This window comes from Colobus angolensis, unplaced genomic scaffold (assembly GCF_000951035.1).
Source record: "Colobus angolensis palliatus isolate OR3802 unplaced genomic scaffold, Cang.pa_1.0 Scaffold69, whole genome shotgun sequence".
In the NCBI taxonomy this organism is placed as follows: Eukaryota; Metazoa; Chordata; class Mammalia; order Primates; family Cercopithecidae; genus Colobus; species Colobus angolensis.
Window position 1 is genome coordinate 1,430,494 of NW_012120598.1, and position 20,775 is coordinate 1,451,268.

At 38.8% G+C, this 20,775-nt stretch overlaps 1 protein-coding gene across 5 annotated transcripts; it reads left to right on the forward strand.

Moving 5' to 3' along the window:
• The first annotated feature begins 1,948 nt into the window (after positions 1 to 1,948).
• On the forward strand, positions 1,949 to 20,490 carry CCT8 (chaperonin containing TCP1, subunit 8 (theta)). 5 transcript variants are annotated; one of them, XM_011926472.1, is made up of 16 exons: positions 1,949 to 2,546; positions 6,169 to 6,249; positions 6,976 to 7,055; positions 8,779 to 8,928; positions 9,417 to 9,597; positions 9,710 to 9,771; positions 11,371 to 11,508; positions 12,871 to 13,049; positions 13,853 to 13,919; positions 13,994 to 14,081; positions 14,165 to 14,280; positions 14,870 to 14,941; positions 15,020 to 15,184; positions 15,760 to 15,879; positions 19,733 to 19,829; positions 20,261 to 20,490. In XM_011926472.1, the coding sequence occupies exons 1-15, from the start codon at positions 2,330 to 2,332 to the stop codon at positions 19,808 to 19,810; spliced, it is 1,794 nt and encodes a 597-aa protein (XP_011781862.1). In that variant the 5' UTR covers positions 1,949 to 2,329; the 3' UTR covers positions 19,811 to 19,829; positions 20,261 to 20,490. The 5 variants fall into 5 exon arrangements, with proteins under 5 accessions (XP_011781862.1, XP_011781864.1, XP_011781865.1 ...); XM_011926475.1 differs by lacking the exon at positions 20,261 to 20,490 and adding an exon at positions 4,288 to 4,324 and having other exon boundaries at positions 2,280 to 2,828; positions 6,159 to 6,249; positions 19,733 to 19,960; XM_011926474.1 differs by lacking the exon at positions 20,261 to 20,490 and having other exon boundaries at positions 6,159 to 6,249; positions 19,733 to 19,960.
• The last annotated feature ends 285 nt before the right edge of the window (positions 20,491 to 20,775 follow it).

Sequence of the window (20,775 nt, forward strand, 5' to 3'; positions counted from 1 at the left end):
AAGCAGACAGCATGAACTATTCCAGGTACTGGGGCCAGAATACAGGACATTAATGCCAAAATGGAGAAGATACCAGTGAGATAAACAAGGACCAGAACCCAGGCCTCGAAGTCACTTTAAATATTTGTGTTTCTTTTCTGGGCAAGGAATATTTGACCTTTTGGACTCAGTGAATATTTAGCCCTTGTTTTGACTCTATCATTATGAATGCAGTTTAACCCAAATTATATAAAGTTTCTAATCTTCATCTAGAAACTATTCTTAGCAATTAAGTCCATTTCATTCATTGATAAATTACCATACAGATTTAAATTGATTTTAATTCTTCCCATTTCCTATTTGTTAAAATTAAAGATCAATTTTTTATTAGAAATTTTCAAAAAAATTGGATCCATCAATGGTTTTTTCCTCAAGTTCTATTTTCCATGGTCTAGTTATACATTTTCTCAAGATTTGATTCCTCCATTTTTGATTAATAAAATTAATCAGGTGTCATTTTAGCTCCTTTCAGTTTTGTGTTAGCTATTTTTATAAGCAACATTATCTCTGAGTCAGAGGAATGTGCTTTTATTTATTTCTTAGCTAATCGAGGGAAAAATCTTGGATCGTTCTGTTGTTCTGGCCTGATCATTGTAGTAGTTCTCTAATGTACCAGTCTCAGAACACCTTTAGACTCTTAAAAAGTATTGACTTCCCCAAAGGCCTTTTGTTTATGTGGCTTATAGGTATCAATATTTGCTGTATGAGAAATTAAAACTGATCAATTTGTAAACATTATTTAAAAAATAACAATAACCCTATCACACAATAATATGTATGATTTTATTAAAACTATCCCTATTTTCCAGGAATGAAAAGGGTGGCTGTATTAGTCCGTTCTCTAATCGCTATAAAGAACTACTTGAGAGTGGGTAATTTATAAAGAAAAGAGGTTTAATTGGCTCACAGTTCCACAGGCGATACAGGAAGCATGGCTGGGGAAGCCTCGGGAAGCTTACAATCAAGGTGGAAGGTGAAGGGGAAGCAAGAAAGTCCTACAAGGCTGGAGGAGGAGGAAGAGACAGAGTAGGGAGGTGCCACACACTTTTAAACAACCAGGTCTCATGAGAACTCACTCACTATCACAAGAACAGCAAGGGGGACGTTCGCCCCGTTGATCAAATCACCTCCCACCAGGCCACACCTCCAACACTGGGGATTATAATTCCACATCATATTTGGGCAGGAACACAAATCCAAACCATATCAGTGGCATTTACATTTTTGCAAAAAAAGATTTTTTTTTGAGACAGGGCTTCACTCTGTTGCCCAGGCTGGAGTAGAGTGGCATGATCTCAGCTCACTGCAGCCTCAACCTCCCAGGCTCAAGCAGATCCTCCCACCTTAGCCTCCTGAGCAGCTGAGACTACAGATGCATGCCACCAAGCCAAAGGGATTTATATTTATCTATAAATTTATATATAAATCAGATATATTTATATAAAATGTATATATTATATATAAATCAGATAAATATGTATTTATAGCTGATCTTAAAAGAGTAAAAGGGATTCGTATTCCCAGGAAGAAGTAGAAAAGAGGAATATACATAGTGGTTTAGAACCGGCATTTTGCAATCAGTCTGATCTGGGTAGGAATTCTAGCTGTAATATTTACTAGCTCTGTGATCTTGGGAAAATTATTTACCGTTTGTGAACTTCAGTTTCCCTTCTATAAAATGGAAACAATACCATTAAAAATCAAATGGTATTGTCTCCATTTTGTAGAAGGAAAACGAAATGGTATTTTAATCGACAATTCATTAATTTTTAAGATTGACCATTAACAGAGATACTCCATGGAAAGCGGATCATACAGAACCTGGCGCATGTAAAGCAGATCACACAGAACCTGGCACACGTGAGCATTTGATGTGTGCTACGCTACCCTTGGTGACGACTTCAATTATCACGCGCATTCCCAGCGCTTTCTACGGTGCCCAACACACAGCGCACGCCCAAAGGCAATTTGGGGGGATGGGGCAGATGCTCGGCCTCGGGGGAAAAAAAAACAAAAAAAAAACACCTGTCCTGATGTTGGTGGCTGGGTCTGGAAGATTACGTGGAAATTAAGCTAAGGATATGTGGTTTCCAGATCAAAAACCGCAAAAATCTATCACCCCGACTACTGGGTCCGATCAGAGAGCACAGACTGGAACAAGCGCCCACGGCCTAGGCCGTCTGCGCGTGCGTGAGCCAGAAACCCGAGGCGCTCCCTGGGCCCGCCCTATCGATCGACCCGATCGGGGATTGTCAGCTTGGTTCTGGTCACAGAAGTTGCTCTTCTCGCGATGCTTCACATCTGGCGGCGGGGAAAGGGCCGGCTAACTGGAGAGCTAGGAAGAACGAGATACGGCCGCACGCTGCTTTCCCAGAAGGCTGTGCGTGCTCCTCGCTTCCTCCGCTTGCTTCCGAGCGGTCGCGTGAACGGCTTCCTGCAGCCTGGCCATGGCGCTTCACGTTCCCAAGGCTCCGGGCTTTGCCCAGATGCTCAAGGAGGGAGCGAAAGTAAGGGCTGAAGGAAAGGAATGAGGTGGGAGAGTCAGCATAGGGCTGCGGCGGCCGCGGCGAAGTAGGAGGGCCTACTAACGGGCTGAGCGTGCTGCTCTGGCACAGCGGCCGGGGAAAGAGAAGATTCCAGAAGGGGAGGTGATCTTGGAAGGACTCGGCCTTCAAAGTGCCCCGGGGCCTGCAGGCACTTCTCTTCTTCCGCGACCGGGAGGAAGGCTGAGGGGTCGGCGGCACGATCGACATTGTACACCTTGAAGGTGGACGGACGTGAAGCCGCGCGTGCTTTTTGCCTCCATCCATAAATGGGGCTAAGGCCCGTCACGCTTAAAAGGGGTTGTGAGGGTGAAATTGAATAACGTAGATGAAATTGTCTTGGGAACTGCGACGCCGATTGACACATAGCTCGCGAGTTATAGGATGGGGAAGGAGGAGAACTAGGCGATCCAGAGAAGAGAGTGTGGGAAAAAGGGCCGGGTCGTGGTTGCTTCTTTCCCAGTGAGAAACAGGGCTTTCAGCTTGGTTGACAGAAGCCATGCGTTGTAGCCAAATGAGTTCCGGTCCCAACTTATGTTAGCTGGTTTAATCTAAAACCTAACTCTCTTGGGTTTTGTTTTCTTCATCTTTAAATTATGGAGATTGGACCAAGAGGGTGGTGTCTTTGAGTTCTGACCGTGTAATCTGCAGGATAAGTGATACAGATGACACTGTTTTGTTTAATGGCCTTGTTTTGAACGTTATTTCAGTAGCATAGTTTTAAAAAATATCTTACTGCACTGTTGATAAATTTGTCTCTTGTGCTATTCAAATTGCGTTCCTATGTATGTCCTCCAGATTTTGTTAATTCAAGAAATAACTCAGTGTGGTTGAATTTAAGGTTGTGCGAGGTACGGGGAGCATTAACAGTTTAATAGAACTAGGTTCATGTTTGTAGAATGCACTTTTCAAATAATGTCAGTATAGTAAGTAAATGTCAGGGTTTAATGTAAATGTTGGTGGAATCATCTTTTGAAAATAATATGGGCTGATTTCCTTAAAAAAATCAGGCTGAGATATTAGCTTCCAATTTGGGTTTTTTTCACTAAGCAGTTTTGGAAAACTCGTGTATCACAAAACATTATTTGTATTTCCAATGCTAGTAGATTTTTACAGAACACTGAGCTATTTCATTCAATAAATAGGTACTGAAGGAACTGCAGTGAAAGACACAAGTTCCACTTCTCGTAGAGTTTATGTGCTTCTAAGGCAGATATGATTAAATAAAAGAAGAATTCCAAATGATGATGAAAGAAACTGTACTATAGTAGAGGATGACAGGAGGTAAAAATGTCTCTAAAAGAAGGATCAGGAATGGACAGAACACTTAGATATTTAGGGAAGAACTCTTAGCTCAGTGCTTAGTGAGAGAAGCCCCTGAGCCTGCGCTGTTTCCCCCACCACTTATTTAGGTGTACTTAACTAGTACAAAGACCCTGAGGAAGGAATGATTTGAACCTGTTTTTTTTCTTCTTCTTCTTCTTCTCTCCTTCTTCCTTCTCTCCTTCTTCCTTCTTCCTTCTTTCTTCTTTCTTCTTTCTTCTTTCTTCTTCCTTCTTCCTTCTTCTTCCTTCTTTCTTCTTCCTTCTTCTTCCTTCTTCTTCTTTCCTCTTCTTCTTCTTCTTCCTTTCTTCCTCTTCCTCCTCCTCCTCCTCCTCCTCTTCCTCTTCTTCTTCTTTTCTTCTTCTTCTCAAACAAAAAAAAGGTTATAGAGCTGAAGCTTACCAAAGAAAAGAAGAATGGTAAATTCAGAGGAGGAGCTATACAAGGATACACGGGCCAGGATATGTAGGGCCTTGTTTCCCTGAAGAGGGATTTGCATTTTATCCTAAGCGGGATAGGAAACTATTGAAGGGTTTTTTTGTTGTTGTTTGTTTTTGTTTTTTGTTTTTTGTTTTTTTTTTGAGACTAGGTCTAGTTCTGTCGCCCAGGGTGGGATGCAGTGGCGCGATCTCCAACCTCCGCCTGCCGGGTTCACGCGATTCTCCTGCCTCAGCCTCCGGAGTAGCTGGGATTACAGGCGCACGCCCGGCTAATTTTTTGTGTATCTTTAGTAGAGACAAGGGTTCACTATGTTGGCCAGCCTGGTCTCAAACTCCTGACCTCGTGATCCGCTCGCCTAGGCCTCCCAAAGTGCTGGGATTACAGGCGTGAGCCACCGCGCCCGGCCTTGAAGGTCTTCAGTATGGGAATGATGGGATCTGATCAGATGGTAGTATCTCACAGAGTGGGGAGTGAGGGGAAGAAGCAAGAGTGTAAGCCAGGAGTTCAGACTTAAGTGTTATTGCTGGAATACAGTTCTTATTGCTGAAGATGCTTTTAGAGTAGTGGCTATTGGCAGCGGCAAAATACAAAAAAACTTAGCCTGGTGTGGTGGCGCGTACCTCTAGTCCCAGCTTCTCAGGAGGCTGAGCCTCCAGAATTGCTTGAACCAGGAGGCCCAGGTTGCAGTGAGCTGAGATCGTGCCACCGCACTCCAGCCTGAGCGATAGAGACTCTCTCTCTCAAAAAAATGTAATGGCTATTAACCTTGGTTTTGGATCACAAAATCATGGCTTGTATTGTAAAGCAGTACTGTGTAATAGAACTTTTCGCAGTGTTGGACATATGCTGTATCAGCCTATCCAATGTGATATTCACTAGCCACATGTAGCTACTGGGCATTTGAACTGTGTGTGGCTCCTGCAATTGAGGAACTGAATTTTTAAATTTTAATTACTTGAAAATCTATTTTAATTGCTTTCACTAGCCCCATGTAGCTAGTGGCTACTGTATTGGGCAGCACAGCTCTAAAGAAATGTTCTCATGCACTGTAGATTCGTGAAATATATCTGAGGACCCAAGTAAACCTCAACTCTAAAAAGTCCAGTGTGGAATTTGTGAGAGTTTTTAGTACTGTGAACAGTTCACTTTTTCAATACGTATACATTGGGATAATGTTGCAATTCAAAAAAAGTATTCAACAGTCTGTGTACTTCGGTCCCTAAACACTTCAGTGGCACATACTTAAAGAACTTCTGGCTTTACAAAAGCCTAGATTCTAACACAATGAGAAAAATATTCCACATTTCAACATTAGAAAATACCGATAAACTCTGGAAAGGTATTCGATTTGAAGTACCTCATTCCCATTCTCTAATTAGCCTTAGCATGGTTCCCTGTACTTTTCACTACTTTGAATAAAAAAATTATAAGTCTTACGATTTGATGTGTAAGTAGGTATCTGCAGTCCCCCAAAATGTTATACTTTTATTCATTCAGCTAGAGAGGAAATGTATGCATTATTTATGAATATCAAATACTGTGTTTTACATAAATCTTGTTTGTCTCAACAATCCTATGAGGTAGGTACTATTATAATTACCTCATTTTATACTGAAGAAATACTAAGAAAATTGCCCAAATTAAAAAAGAGCCAGAAAGCTGATTTGTAACCAGCCCTCTTGTGCCGAATACCTCAGCTAAGCTCCCTCTTTATTAGAAGCAAGATATAAGCAAAGATACCTTCTGTTTGAAAATTCTTGTTTCACTGTCCTGTCTAATTAGCGGGGTTTTTTGTGTGTTTTTTTTTAACAGCACTTTTCAGGATTAGAAGAGGCTGTGTATAGAAATATACAAGCTTGCAAGGAGCTTGCCCAAACCACTCGTACAGCATATGGACCAAATGGTAATTTCTAAATTAATATTTGTAAAGATACAGTAGTAGAATTTTGTGTACTACCTCTTCTTTCAAACTTGTTCTGAGGATGTTATAGTATGGCTTTGGAAGTTAACTTGATAGCTCAATTAATAGTTCAAGTTTTTAGTTATTTCTAATTTTCAGTCAACTCACATCTCTAGAAAAATAGGGATCAGTATATTACTTTTTATCCTGTTGAGAGGGTAGAAAAATTATCACACTTTGACTAGTAAGATAGTTCCTAATGTTCATTATGACAAACACTGAATATAAAAGTGACATAGTTTAAGGAAGAAAATTCCCTCCTTCTTGCCTTCTACCACCAATTAAATTTAATTGATACAGTTTCATGGAATAAACATACAACTAAATATACTAAATAGGTTATTTTGGCCTTTTTACATGTTAGTATCTGTTGAGCACTTGTCGCATGACAATCATGTTGCAAACAGAAGACAGAAATTGGCAAAAATGTGAGATTTGGCATGTTACGTGGTAAATATTGTAGGACATTAAAAAGGAAAGAATATGGGTCTGCGGTCAGAGAATGCCCATGGGGCTATAAGATAAACTTGAAGAATAGATAGTATGTGTTTTCTTACAAAGCTATTTTTTAAATATACAAATTTATATTTTTTTACTAGATTTTCGTGGGTATTTGGGTAAGGATTTGATTAATAATGGCTTTTTCTTTTTTTAACTGTTACTTTTGAGGAATGAACAAAATGGTTATCAACCACTTGGAGAAGCTGTTTGTGACAAATGATGCAGCGACTATTTTAAGAGAACTAGAAGTAAGTTGTTTCTTTAAAAGTCAAGAAATATTTTGGTGACATCAAAATTAAGTAGACTTTAACTAGAAGAAATCTCTTATTTCAGATTGGATAAGGGACTATTTTTCCAACTTGAAAATTTATTATACAGGTTGTTCTAATTATAGAGAGTCCTCTTTAGATGGAACATTGTAACCACTGAAATCTTAAAAATTTCTTAAGTTATTAATTTGTGGAGGGATTGATTGTGATACATTGCTAATTGCTATATGAAATTGATTACCATTATCTTCATTCGATAGAGTGACTCTGAAGTGAATTATTCCACAATGCAAAAACGTATACATAAAACAGTGGTTTTTAAAAAGATCCAACCACTTGGTTTTATGAAAATAAAAACAGTCAGTTTATGGCATTCTACTTTGTTCAGCTCCAGTTTTGCTATTAGAGTCTATAAAATAGATACTGCCTGCCAGCAGGGTTGTAAGGAAGATCTGGCACCTGAACAGGCAGAGAGAGCCATTCCTCATTCCTGCCTTGTAATTAAAGGATAACATATTCAGCCTCAGGGAATTTTCCTGCAGCTTAGCCCTTGAAAGCGCTAGAACTTAATCTTTTGTTTTAAATGAAACTATAGAAGAATCAGCATTTCTCTAACCTCTTAAAATATTTTTGGCTGGACGCGGTGGCTCACGCCTGTAATCCCACCACTCTGGGAGGTTGAGCCAGGCGGATCGCCTGAGGTCAGGGGTTCTAGACTAGCCTGGTCAACATGGTGAAACCCCATCTCTACTAAAAATACAGAAAAAAAAAATTAGCCGGGCGTGGTGGTGCACACCTGTAATTCTAGCTACTCAGGAGGCTGGGGCTGAAAAATCGCTTGAACCTGGGAGGCCGAGGTTGCAATGAGCCAAGATCACGCCACTGCACTCCAGTCTGGGCAACAGACCAAGACTCCACCTTAAAAATAAATAAATAAATATATATATATATATATATATATAATTTTTTTAAGTTAAAAGTTAAATTTTAACTCCACAAAACACTTGTGCAAGAATTTGTCATTGTGAATGTTAATGTTGCACACTGATGATCTCAGGAGTTAACATCAGGAGTTATTAAAGTACAGTGGTGATACTGTCAAAATAATAAAATCACAGGGCTGACTTTTATAGTTTACTCCCTGCTTTCAGTTCTTACTCCTTGGCTTGTTTCTGTAAAGGTATCTAAAATTAAATCTTAAGAATAAAATCCACGTAAAATTATGTTACATTTTAAGAAAAATTTTATACTCCCCCCTTTCTTTAAATCACAAATGATAGCCCTTAGAACAAGAATATATGGTAAAATAGATACTGAGACTCATGACCAAGTTAAGTGGTATCTATTTTAGTTCTCCTGAAGGATTTTTAAAAAATATTTAGGTTTGGTGGTTGTAATTACTTTGTTTTTTAATTTAGTGAGATATAATGATATGCTGACCCATATGTGTGGCACTGTATGTACAGGCCATCAAAAGAGGATGCACTTTGAAATTCTTATTTATAGTGATACATTTATGCTGATCGGCATAAAGGGACTTGGATTTTTTCTTGCGACCACACTATAAGTAGCGTATAGTGGTGTGATCAAATGGAGTTACCTAATCTACAGGAAAATTGGAGTCTATTTAAGAAATGGAAATGAACAATTTTATGCTGCTTTAAGAATCAGATGTTTAACTTGGTATTACCTTTTCTACTAGGTACAGCATCCTGCTGCAAAAATGATTGTAATGGCTTCTCATATGCAAGAGCAAGAAGTTGGAGATGGCACAAACTTTGTTCTGGTATTTGCTGGAGCTCTCCTTGAATTAGCTGAAGAACTTCTGAGGATTGGCCTGTCAGTTTCAGAGGCAAGTGTTCATTTATAATTTACTCCTACTTAATTTTTGCTTACATGTACACCTGCTTAAAACGTAAACTAAAATCATTATTATAGTAGTAGCTAACATGTACTGAGCAGTTTCTCTGTACCAGCCATTATAGTACATATGCTTCACATGCAGTATCATTTTAGTCTCACAAAAACCCTATTAGTGAGGCCTTATAATCCCATTTTATCTATTTTTTCTTTTTTTTTTCCACTTTATTTTAGATGAGAAAGATTAAAATTAGAAAAATCTTGCCCAAAATCTCATAGCTAGTGAGTTAGGTAGAGTTAAGATTCAAATTTGGGCTGTCATCTAAGCCTCCATTCATAACTAGTAGAGTCTACTATATGTATTATTCTAAAGTATATTCTTTGTCATTTTATATCAAAAATAAACTTCCATATGCATTCAGTTACCTAAGTAAGCTACTTTAAGTCATGTCAGAATAGGAAATGTTGTTTATATTTCAGGTCATAGAAGGTTATGAAATAGCCTGCAGAAAAGCTCATGAGATTCTTCCTAATTTGGTATGTTGTTCTGCAAAAAACCTTCGAGATGTTGATGAAGTCTCATCTCTACTTCGTACCTCCATAATGAGTAAACAATATGGTAATGAAGTATTTCTGGCCAAGCTTATTGCTGAGGCATGCGGTAAGTAAATATCAGTAAATGAAAAGATCCAAAATAAAAATGTCTTTAACATGACTAGGTATTTTCTCTGTTGTCCCAAAATAATCTTTTGATATGTCTCATTTCTTAACAGTATCTATTTTTCCTGATTCCGGCCATTTCAATGTTGATAACATCAGAGTCTGTAAAATTCTGGTAAGTAGAAAATGCATTAATGCTACATATCTAGATCAGGTTTTTTGTGTTGTTTTTGTTTTTTGTGCAAAAAAAAAAATTGTGTTAATCAAAACCTAAATGTTACTTCATGATTTTGGACACTTAGGACTTTTTTCGAGGCATTATTATTTTTTATTTTTTATTTTTTTTGAGATGGAGTCTTGCTCTTGTTGCCCAGGCTGGAGTGTAATGGCGCGATCTCGGCTCACCACAACCTCTGCCTCCCGGTTCAAGCGATTCTCCAGTCTCAGCCTCCCGAGTAGCTGGGATTACAGGCATGCGCCACCACACCCCGCTACTTTTGTATTTTTAGTAGAGACGGGGTTTCTCCATGTTGGTCAGGCTGGTCTCAAACTCCCAACCTCAGGTGATCCGCCTGCCTCAGCCTCCCAAAGTGCTGGGATTAACAGGCGTCAGCCACTGTGCCTGGCCTTCGAGGCATTATTTTATAACATTTTGATGTTGCTAAGCTGTAATAATACTACTACCTATTTAAGTTTAAAAGGATATTGACATACTATCTCCTTATAAAGTCATTTTCTGTGATGTCTTCTGGGTTTAAGAACAATGTATAAACAAAATGCTAAATTTTTTTTTTTTTTTTTTGAGATAGTCTGTCTCTGTCGCCCAGGTTGGAGTGCAGTGCCGCGACCTTGGCTCACTGCAACCTCTGTCTCCCAGTTTCAAGCGATTCTCCTGCCTCAGCCTCCCGAGTAACTGGGATTATAGGTGTGCGTCACCAAGCCCAGCTAATTTTTGTGTTTTTTAGTAGAGGCAGGGTTTTTGCCATGTTGGCCTGGCTGGTCTCGAACTCCTGACCTCATGATCCACCCACCTTGGCCTCCCAAAGTGCTGAGATTACAGGTGTGAGCCACCACGCCCAGCCCAAAATACTAATTTTTTTGTGTTCTTCATAATACTCTGAATTATAATAAGCTTAGAAGACAGTTTTGAGTGGGGTGGAAATTGCCCTATCCCTCTTCAATAATAGAATTCACACTTTAATGTTAATATTGAAAGATTATATTTTTGATAAAATGTGCTTGATAGAGTAAAACCTATCAGTGGAGTGGTTTTGGTTTTGCGCATTTGGTATTCTGATTGTTAATGTGAATTTAGCTTAACATAAGTACATGTGCTTTCCCTGAAGATCCTCATGTGTTCTATGTTTGCTGTCTCCCTCCACGTACTGCCAGCTTTCCCCATTAAATTGTAACCTTGTGAGGACAGAATCTTTGCCTTGTTTTGTGTTGTATTGGCAGTACTGACAGCTGTGGCTGGTATATTGGCACCAAGTACTAGGTAACTGAATGGCTAAGAGCAGTTCTCTGCCTTTGGTTCTTCCCAGTACACTGAAGGACCTCTCCTCTTTAACAGTAGCTCATTCCCTCAGTGATTTCTGACTAGAGCAGAAGGGCGTGCTTTATGTCCACCACCCCACCCCTTATCCCAGGAGTCACTGTCTTGGTTTATGACTTTATTTTAGAGAAGGAGATTTTTGGTATATGGAGAATCAACAGTTTGACCGTAATGTTATTTTCATGAGATCGCTGATGGTTTTGGTATTCAATTCCTTAGGGCTCTGGTATCAGTTCCTCTTCAGTATTGCATGGCATGGTTTTTAAGAAGGAAACCGAAGGTGATGTAACATCTGTCAAAGATGCAAAAATAGCAGTGTACTCTTGTCCTTTTGATGGCACGATAACAGAAACTAAGGTATGTAGACTTCAAACCTTAAAAGTAATAATTGGGGTTGCACTTTCAGATTGTTTGAGTTAGCTCTTAAACCAGTAAGTACTTCTTAAAAAACTGAACATTGCAGGATCTTACCTATTTTTTAATGCCAGATTTATGTTCTTTGAATATCTAATTCAACTACTGAACATTAAACTTGAAATATAAAGATGGTGGCCATATTATTTATAATCTGACACACAGCCCTTCTAGTACAGCTTATAAATTCAGCAAGTGAAAGAATATGAGAATGCGAGTGCTTTGTGTGCTCTTCACAAAAATAAAATTGACATTCTGTAGCATCCTGAAACAAGATAAGCTAATGTAATTTGAAAATGGTAGATATGTTTCTAAAAATACATGTTAGAAAGTTTGAAGTTTGTGTTTACAGTCAATAGTGACTGACTTCATCTCTAGAATTCTTGAAATCCAAGTTGTTGACAGTTTTTAAATTGTGTAGCATGAGCTGGGTGTGGTCTTTGGTCCACATTTTATTTTATTCTTTTTTTTTTTTTTTTTGAGACAGAGTCTTGCTTTGTCACCCAGGCTGGAGTGCATTGGTACGATCTCGGCTCACTGCAACCTCTGCCTCCTGGGTTCAAGTGATCTCTGGCTAATTTCTGTACTTTCAGTAGAGACAGTTTCACCATGTTGGCCAGACTGGTCTCCAACTCCTGACTGCAAATGATCCACCTACCTTGGCCTCGCCAAGTCCACATTTTAGAAAAAGTTTGAGAACCACAATGTTGTTTTGCTAATACTAGTTAACCTTTGTCAGAAGACAAATACCAGGACACCTACCTGACATATTTAAAATAAAAGTGCTTCTCGGCCGGGCACGGTGGCTCACGCCTATAATCTCAGCACAGGCCAAGGCAGGCAAATCACGAGGTCAGGAGATTGAGACCATCCTGACCAACATGGTGAAACCCTGTCTCTACTAAAAATACAAAAATTAGCTAGGCGTGGTGGCGCTTGCCTGTAAGCCCAGCTACTCGTGAGGCTGAGGCAGGAGAATCGCTTGAACCAAGGAGTCAGAGGTTGCGGTGAGCCGAGATCCTGCCACTGCACACCAGCATGGCGACAGAGTGAGACTGTGTCTCAAAAATAAATAACTAGAAGTACTTTTCCACCTAAGTACTTATCAAAAGCAGATGCATCTGGAAGGTTCTAGAAGTATTTAGTATTCTGCTGCTTCATAATATATGCACATTTATATTCATTTTTTTTTTTTTTTTTTTTTGCCAAACCTTAAAATTATTTATTCAGTAAACTGTTATCTTACAACTTTGAACACCAATGTAGTGAAATGATTTTAAAGGGAATGTTTACTTGTTTTGCCAGGGAACAGTGTTGATAAAGACTGCTGAAGAACTGATGAATTTTAGTAAGGGAGAAGAAAATCTCATGGATACACAAGTCAAAGCTATTGCTGATACTGGTGCAAATGTCGTAGTAACAGGTGGCAAAGTGGCAGACATGGCTCTTCATTATGCAAACAAATATAATATCATGTTAGTGAGGTAAGAGAAAGCCGAATTCTTTTTACCTATATCATAAATGTTTTTTTTGGTGGTGAAAACACTAAACAAAATAGACCACTATGACTGTTAATAAAGGGAAAGTATAGGTATTAGGTCAAATAGCAAAAGGACTTAGTTTGGGGAGGGGTCAGGAAACACCTCTGAGAAAACATAAATTTAAGCTGAGAACTTGAAGAACCAATGAGCAGATATCTGAAGAGGGAAAAGCATTCCAGGCAAAAGGAACAACTTGTCCAAGAGACTAGACACAAGCTTGGTGCATTGCCTATCAGAGTGTGGAGTCAGGAAGATCCCTTTTAATCCATGAACACATTTATGGTGCACACTAGACAACTTTCCCATTTCTACCTACCACCATCCCTAGTACCTAATAAAATGTGCAAAATAAGTCACTCCTGTTCACAGAACACTGATTGCACAAAGTAAAGCAAAAATTTTCTATATGCTGTTGAGTTTTGTAAGGGTTTCCCTGGTGTTTTAGTACTATAAACCACTGGCATCCTACAGTGACTTCCATTCTCGCAATTCTAGAACAATGCCATACAACACAGACTTAAGATGTGGTACTGTTGGCCAGCTGGACTCACTCAGAGTCAGCAGTCAGCTTCCTGGCCTCAGTGTTCATTGCAGTCCAGACGTGTTCTTGAGTTAAAATCCACTGTCAGAAGAATGTGACATGGGGGCTGGTATACAGGTTCCTCTTTAATTTGAAGTTTATATGCTATCTGAAATTAAAATCAAATGGATTAAAACTTTTATTAAGGTCTTTGTGTTTTTTAAAGGCTAAACTCAAAATGGGATCTCCGAAGACTCTGTAAAACAGTTGGTGCTACAGCTCTTCCTAGATTGGTATGTATTTTGGAAAACACTAAAAGATAGTTGAACATGATGGAATTTTTATTACAACAGTCACTTTCTTACAGACACCTCCTGTCCTTGAAGAAATGGGACATTGTGACAGTGTTTGCCTCTCAGAAGTTGGAGATACTCAAGTGGTGGTTTTTAAGCATGGTATGTAGGAATGGTAAAACATGTTTAAGTGCAGGGCTTTAGCTCTTGTATTTAATCACCAAATATATTTAATTTTTTGATAGAAAAGGAAGATGGCGCCATTTCTACCATAGTACTTCGAGGCTCTACAGACAATCTGATGGATGACATAGAAAGGGCAGTAGACGATGGTGTTAATACTTTCAAAGTTCTTACAAGGGTCAGTATTAGCAGTAATCTTAGTAGTTTGTAAGGTCTGAGTACTTTATATGTTCTTAAAAGTACAGTTGGCAGACTCATGCACATCACGAGTACTTCAGAATGAGTGGTTTATATGAAATGAAGCACCTGTTTTTGTTTTTACCTAAGACTTAAGTGTCTTAGGTAAAACTAAGTGTCTTACCTAAAACTATCATATTGAATATGATAGTTTCCAAAAAGGATTGTACAGAGGAGTTAACAGTAACACAGAGCTTTTAAAAACATTGTTTATGGTAGTTTTCCATTGTAATGTACTTTGAGTTGCTAAAGCCGTTCTTAGTGCTATATCTGTGGATATGCAAAAATGATACGGTGCTATTCCCATTCTTCACTTTGGTCCTTTTCATATACCAGACACCGTGCACTAAGAAAATCTGCCCCACCCACTCACTTTTACCAAATTTGTAATATGTATTTGAGTAACAATGACTGATAAAAACTCCTATTTGGTGGGGTACTGGAATGTGAAAAGATGAGAAAACTGCGAACTGCTTTTTAGTGAATTTTTGTGTGTGTGTGTTTTTTTTTGGCGGGGGGACTACGTACAGGATAAACGTCTTGTACCTGGAGGTGGAGCAACAGAAATTGAATTAGCCAAACAGATCACATCATACGGAGAGGTACAGCTTTTTCTGTATAAATTGACTTTCTTTCCATTGCTTGAATAAAAGGCAATAATTAACACATTTTTGTTTTAGACATGTCCTGGACTTGAACAGTACGCTATTAAGAAGTTTGCTGAGGCATTTGAAGCTATTCCCCGCGCACTGGCAGAAAACTCTGGAGTTAAGGCCAATGAAGTAATCTCTAAACTTTATGCAGTACATCAAGAAGGAAATAAAAATGTTGGATTAGATATTGAGGTATTTGAAAAAACACTGAACTTAAATTGCTTTATTTGGGGAATGCACAACCTAAAAATAGTGTGAGTTTAAAAGAAGTATCAATGAGAAACAGTGTTCTGATTTGGGAGCAGATTATTTTCTTAGTTTTTACATAGTTTGTCTGATGGAAGAATGTTTCATTTTCCTTCTGTTTTATTGATAGCCTTCTGTTCTGTAGTGTGTAATCAGCCCAGTTCTGTAGCCATTGATTCAACCAACCACAGATTGAAATATTTGGAAAAACTAAAGACATTTAAAAATACAGTATAACAACTATTTACACTGTTGATGATTTAAAGTATATACGAGGATGCACATAGATTATATCCAAACACCATGCCATTTTATGTAATGGATTTGAGCATCCACGGATTTTGGCATCCTTGGGGGTCCTGGAACCAATCCTCACATACTAAAGGATGACTCTGTAAGGTAGTACTGTGCTTGGTTACTTTCCAGTACTATTTAAGGAGCTATGTGGGGCTTTTTGTTAGGTATAAACATTTTCACGTAAGAGGATTTTAAATGAAAGGATAAAAATTGTGCTTTGACAGGCTGAAGTCCCTGCTGTAAAGGACATGTTGGAAGCTGGTATTCTAGATACTTACCTGGGAAAATATTGGGCTATCAAACTCGCTACTAATGCTGCAGTCACTGTACTTAGAGTGGATCAGGTGAGCAAAGTGAAATTTTGATCTTTAAAAATACTCATTTGCATGTGGTTTAATAGTATATTTTCCCAGAACTAGAACATAGCATAGTTCTAATTCAAAGGATTCTTAGTCCTCACTCCTCACATTAAATTAGAGACACTATGTGCCCCCCTCCGTTTTTTTCTTCTATTATAAATTGTATTGAATATATTACAACTAATTTAAAATGGACATCTTTCCACTGAAAGAATCCTTTGCCATTTTAAGTTGGAATCAGTGGAACAAATGTAAGTTAAATATAACTTTCAAACCTTTTAGCCTTAGAACCCCTTTGTACAAATAATTTAGAGAGTAAATTTAATGTATAATACTAACATGGAATTTGGAAGGACCATAAAGCCCTCAAGCAGACACTGCAGACCACCAACTTGAAGGAAAACGGAGTTTCTAGCTGTCTGCAGATAAGAGGACTGGGCATTGAAAATTTTTTCTGCTATGACAAATTATAGCTTGAGGTACTAAAAGATGTTAAAGGTGTTTAAAAATCATATTTCTACTTTTTTATTTTTGAACTGTGGTAGACTGTTCTATATATAGAAGTAAACCTGAAATCATAATTATTTTTCCAAAAGGCATTTTCTGGCAAACTTAATACATTTCCCCACAAAATTTCAGAAGTAATTAATAAGCAATGACTATGTATAAGTACTTAATAGAAAATTTTAATTTGCTAGAGGGACAGTATAAATCCATTAGGTAAAAGTCATGTCATATTCAAGTTGGAGTAAGTCCTAAGTAGAAATCAGTGGAAAGATAATTCAACTTTTAAGTACAGTAAGGACCAGTTGGTTTTAATTATAACAAATTTATTGGAAGAACTATGATAGCAAGAGATAACCAAAAAGAACTGGATATTTGGTTTCAAGTCACTGGAAATAAGCAGAAACTAGATGTCTGGGTACCAGATTAACAGGGGTTTCTCTATCAGTTTATTAGGTGATTTTCAATGGAAGAATATGTTTGAGTTTTTAAATAAATAGAGACCTAAGGAAATACTTATTCTAGAAATTAGAATGTGGCTAAGAATAAAAGGGGAAACCAAAAATAGCAGGGACGGAAAAAGCTAAGTAGACTGCAGCATAAGGTACGCAAAAATTCCAACTGAGTTAGGAACTGAATGTCAATTATCCAAGCAAGACAATAACAACCACCCTTGGTCACAAAGGCACTTTGAATTTTGGCTTTAAACTAGGAACTCTGCTTTATCTTATGGTAGGGGAAGTTGTTGGTTGATCTGTTCCCCCAGTCTTTGCACTCTGTGTGAAGTATGTATCTAAAGAACCCACCCAACTATACTAACCAGTTTGTGTATATAGTGTATAGTATAATGAACCTCAATTTGTATAGTATATATTCTAGAAAAGGAATTGCACATCAAGCTTTAAGCATTAGATAGTGTAGTACGGGCTGGATTAATCTTTGTTCGAATGTCTATTTCACTAGTTCTCAAAGTATGGTCCCAAAATAGCATCAACATCACTTGAGAACTTGTTAGAATGACAGATTCTCAGCCAGGTATGGTGGCTCACATCTGTAATCCCAGTTATGCAGGAGGCTGAGGTGGGAGGATCACTTGAGCCGGGGAGTTGAAGGCTGCAGTGAGCTATGATCAGATCATGGCACTCCAGCCTGGTTGAAAGAGTGATACTCCATCTTTTAAAAAACTAAAAATAAATAAGAAATACAGATTTTCGGAGGCCGGGCGCGGTGGCTCATGCCTGTAATCCCAGCACTTTGGGAGGCCGAGGCAGTCGGATCACAAGGTCAGGAGATCGAGACCATCCTGGCTAACGTGGTGAAACCCCATCTCTACTAAAAAAACAAAAAAATTAGCTGGGTGTGGTGGCAGATGCCTGTAGTCCCAGCTACTTGGGAGACTGAGGCAGGAGAATGGCGTGAACCTGGGAGGCAGAGCTTGCAGTGAGCATAGATGGCGCCACTGCACTCCATCCTGGGCAACAGAGCAAGACTCCATCTCAAAAAAGAAAAAATACAGATTCTTGGATTTCACTCCAGACCCAATGATACCAGAAATGTTGGAAGAAGCCTAGCAGTCTGTTTTAATGAGCACTCCGTCTGATTATGGTGCCCACTAAAATTTGTGAACTACTTGTTTTAGTTATTTGATTTATTTATTTATTTATTATTATTTTGAGATGGAGTCTCGCTCTCTCGCCAGGCTGGAGTGCAGTGGCGTGATCTCAGTTCACTGCTACCTCCACTTCCCTGGTTCAAGCGATTCTCCTGCCTCAGCCTCCCAAGTAGCTGGGACTACAGGCACATGCCACCACGCCCACTTAATGTTTTTTTGTAATTTTAGTAGAGATGGGGTTTCACCATGTTGGCCAGGATGGTCTCGATCTCTTGACCTCGTGATCCGCCCACCTCAGCTGCCCAAAGTGCTGGGATTACAGGTGTGAGCCACCACACCCGGCTTTTAGTCACTTTTTAAAATCAAGGTGCACTTAGGTTCTAAAATTACGCTTAATGCCTTTAATTCAATCTGAATTACCCTCAATCAGTAACATGTTACTCTGAGAATTTCAGGTTTAGGTATCTTTGTTGTTTTTGTTGTTGTGATAAGGTCTTACTCTATCACCCAGGTTGGAGTACAGTGGCACAATCATAGTAAGCTCACCACAACCTCAAAATCCTGAGTTCCAGTGATTCTCCTGCCTTAGCATCCTGAATAGCTGGGACTGTAGGCAGGTGCTGTCACGGTTGGCTGATTTTATGTGTGTGTGTATATATATATTTTATATATATATATATTTTTAGTTTTTGTAGACTGGGTCTCTTTGTTGCCGAGGCTGGTCTCAAACTCCTGGCCTCAAACCTTGGCCTCCCAAAGTGCTAGGATTACAGGCATGAGCCACTGTGCACAGCTTATGTTTGCAGATGGTAATTAAGATGTTTTCTGGCTGAGCACAGTGGCTCAGGCCTGTAACCCCAACACTTTGGGAGGCCGAGGTGGGTGGATCATGCAGGAGTTTGAGACCAGTCTGGCCAACATGGTGAAACCCCATCTGTTCTAAAAATAAAAAATTAGCCAGGCATGGTGGCAGGCACCTGTAAACTCAGTTACTTGGGAGGCTGAGGCAGAAGAATTGCTTGAACCCAGGAGGCAGAGGTTGCATTGAGGCAAGATTGTGCCACTGCACTCTCTAGCCTGGGCAACAGAGCAAGACTCTGTCTCAAAAAAAAAAAAACTAAAACCCATTTATTTTAGATAAAGGTGAGGTTTGTGGTGTTTTAAGTTGGGAACTAAGGGCTTAGATTTGTGTTTGTGAAAACCGGATGCTTTGAATGGTTCTCATTTACAGGTTTTGGAAAATTTCAGTGTTAAACTTTGTATATATTTATGTATCAACTACTTTAGATTATAATGGCAAAGGTGGCAGGTGGACCTAAAGCTCCTAAACCACAAGGAAATTGGGACAGAGATGGTTGGCAAGACGAATCTCATATATAAATAGCAAATCAGGTGCCAAACTGACTGACCGACTTATACTAGTGATGCATGCACATATTTTCACTTTCAGCTTTTTGAGTTATTGAAGTGCATGTCTTGGAATGTTCACTAATCTGTGTGGATTTTGTTGCGGTTATCCACAAAAGCAGTAAACTTCATGCTGCTGCAAGTTTACAATTGAATTTCTAACAAGGGAGCTAGCAAACTGCTATAGTGTTTTATATGCAGTACATAATTATATCAAGAAGATTGCTTAATCTTAAATCATGCTAATAGAAGCATTCTTTTCATTCTAAAGGTTGCGTTTATAAGCATACTTTTGTGTGATTCTTTTTTATGCAGATCATCATGGCAAAACCAGCTGGTGGGCCCAAGCCTCCAAGTGGGAAGAAAGACTGGGATGATGACCAAAATGATTGAAATTGGCTTAATTTTTACTGTAGGTGAAGGCTGTATTTGTAGTAGTACTCTAAGAATCGCCTGATGTTTTCTTATTCTTCTTAAATTAAGAGGTATTTTGTGTTTGTATTCTTGGCTGGATGTTATAATAAACATATTGTTACTGTCAAAGCCTTACTGTCTAATGACCATGGTTATTGGCTCTAACTGACTTGTGTTCCTCTCAACCTTGTTAATCACATCAGCTGTGGGACTTAAGGCAAGTCACTTATGTAAGTAGAGGCCTGTTACCCATGTGTATCTGGTCTACTGCCTGTTTGTGTAAATAAGTTTATGGAAAACAGCCATGCTCATACCATTACATATTGTCTGCAGTTGCTTTCTAACAAGGGAGTGGCAGAGTTAAGTATTTTTAACAGAGACCAAATGGGCCTACAAAGCCTAAAATATTTACTATCTGGCCCTCTACAGGAAAGGTCTGTCAACACCTGGCCTAGATTTCCAGAGTGTTTTTGTCACAGCTCTGGAATGCCTTACTCAAGGTGACTTGTTTCAATAGCAATTAATAATTTGTTGAATGGAACTCTACTTAGCAAAGTACCAAAAAATGCTTATAACTGAAAATAGATCTCCTGACATGTACTAAATTAAGTCCGTTTTCATAAAGCAGATCCTATTTTGTTACAATCAGTAAGGAGTGTTGAAAAAGCCAAGAACATTATAAATAAATAATTATAAGTAACTATACTGAATTTTATAGGGCATGTGCTGCTATACGTGTTGGTTATGTAAGGTCCTCAATACTGTTTGAAATTGTGTGTGTATATATTTTTCCTTGAGACAGGGTGTTGCTCTGTCGCACAAGCTGGAGTGCAGTGGTGAAAGCTCAGCTCACTGCAACCTCCACTCTTGGGCTCAGGCAATCCACCTATCTCAGCCTCCTGAAAAGGGTCCCACTGTGTTACCCAGGCTGGTCTCAAACTCCC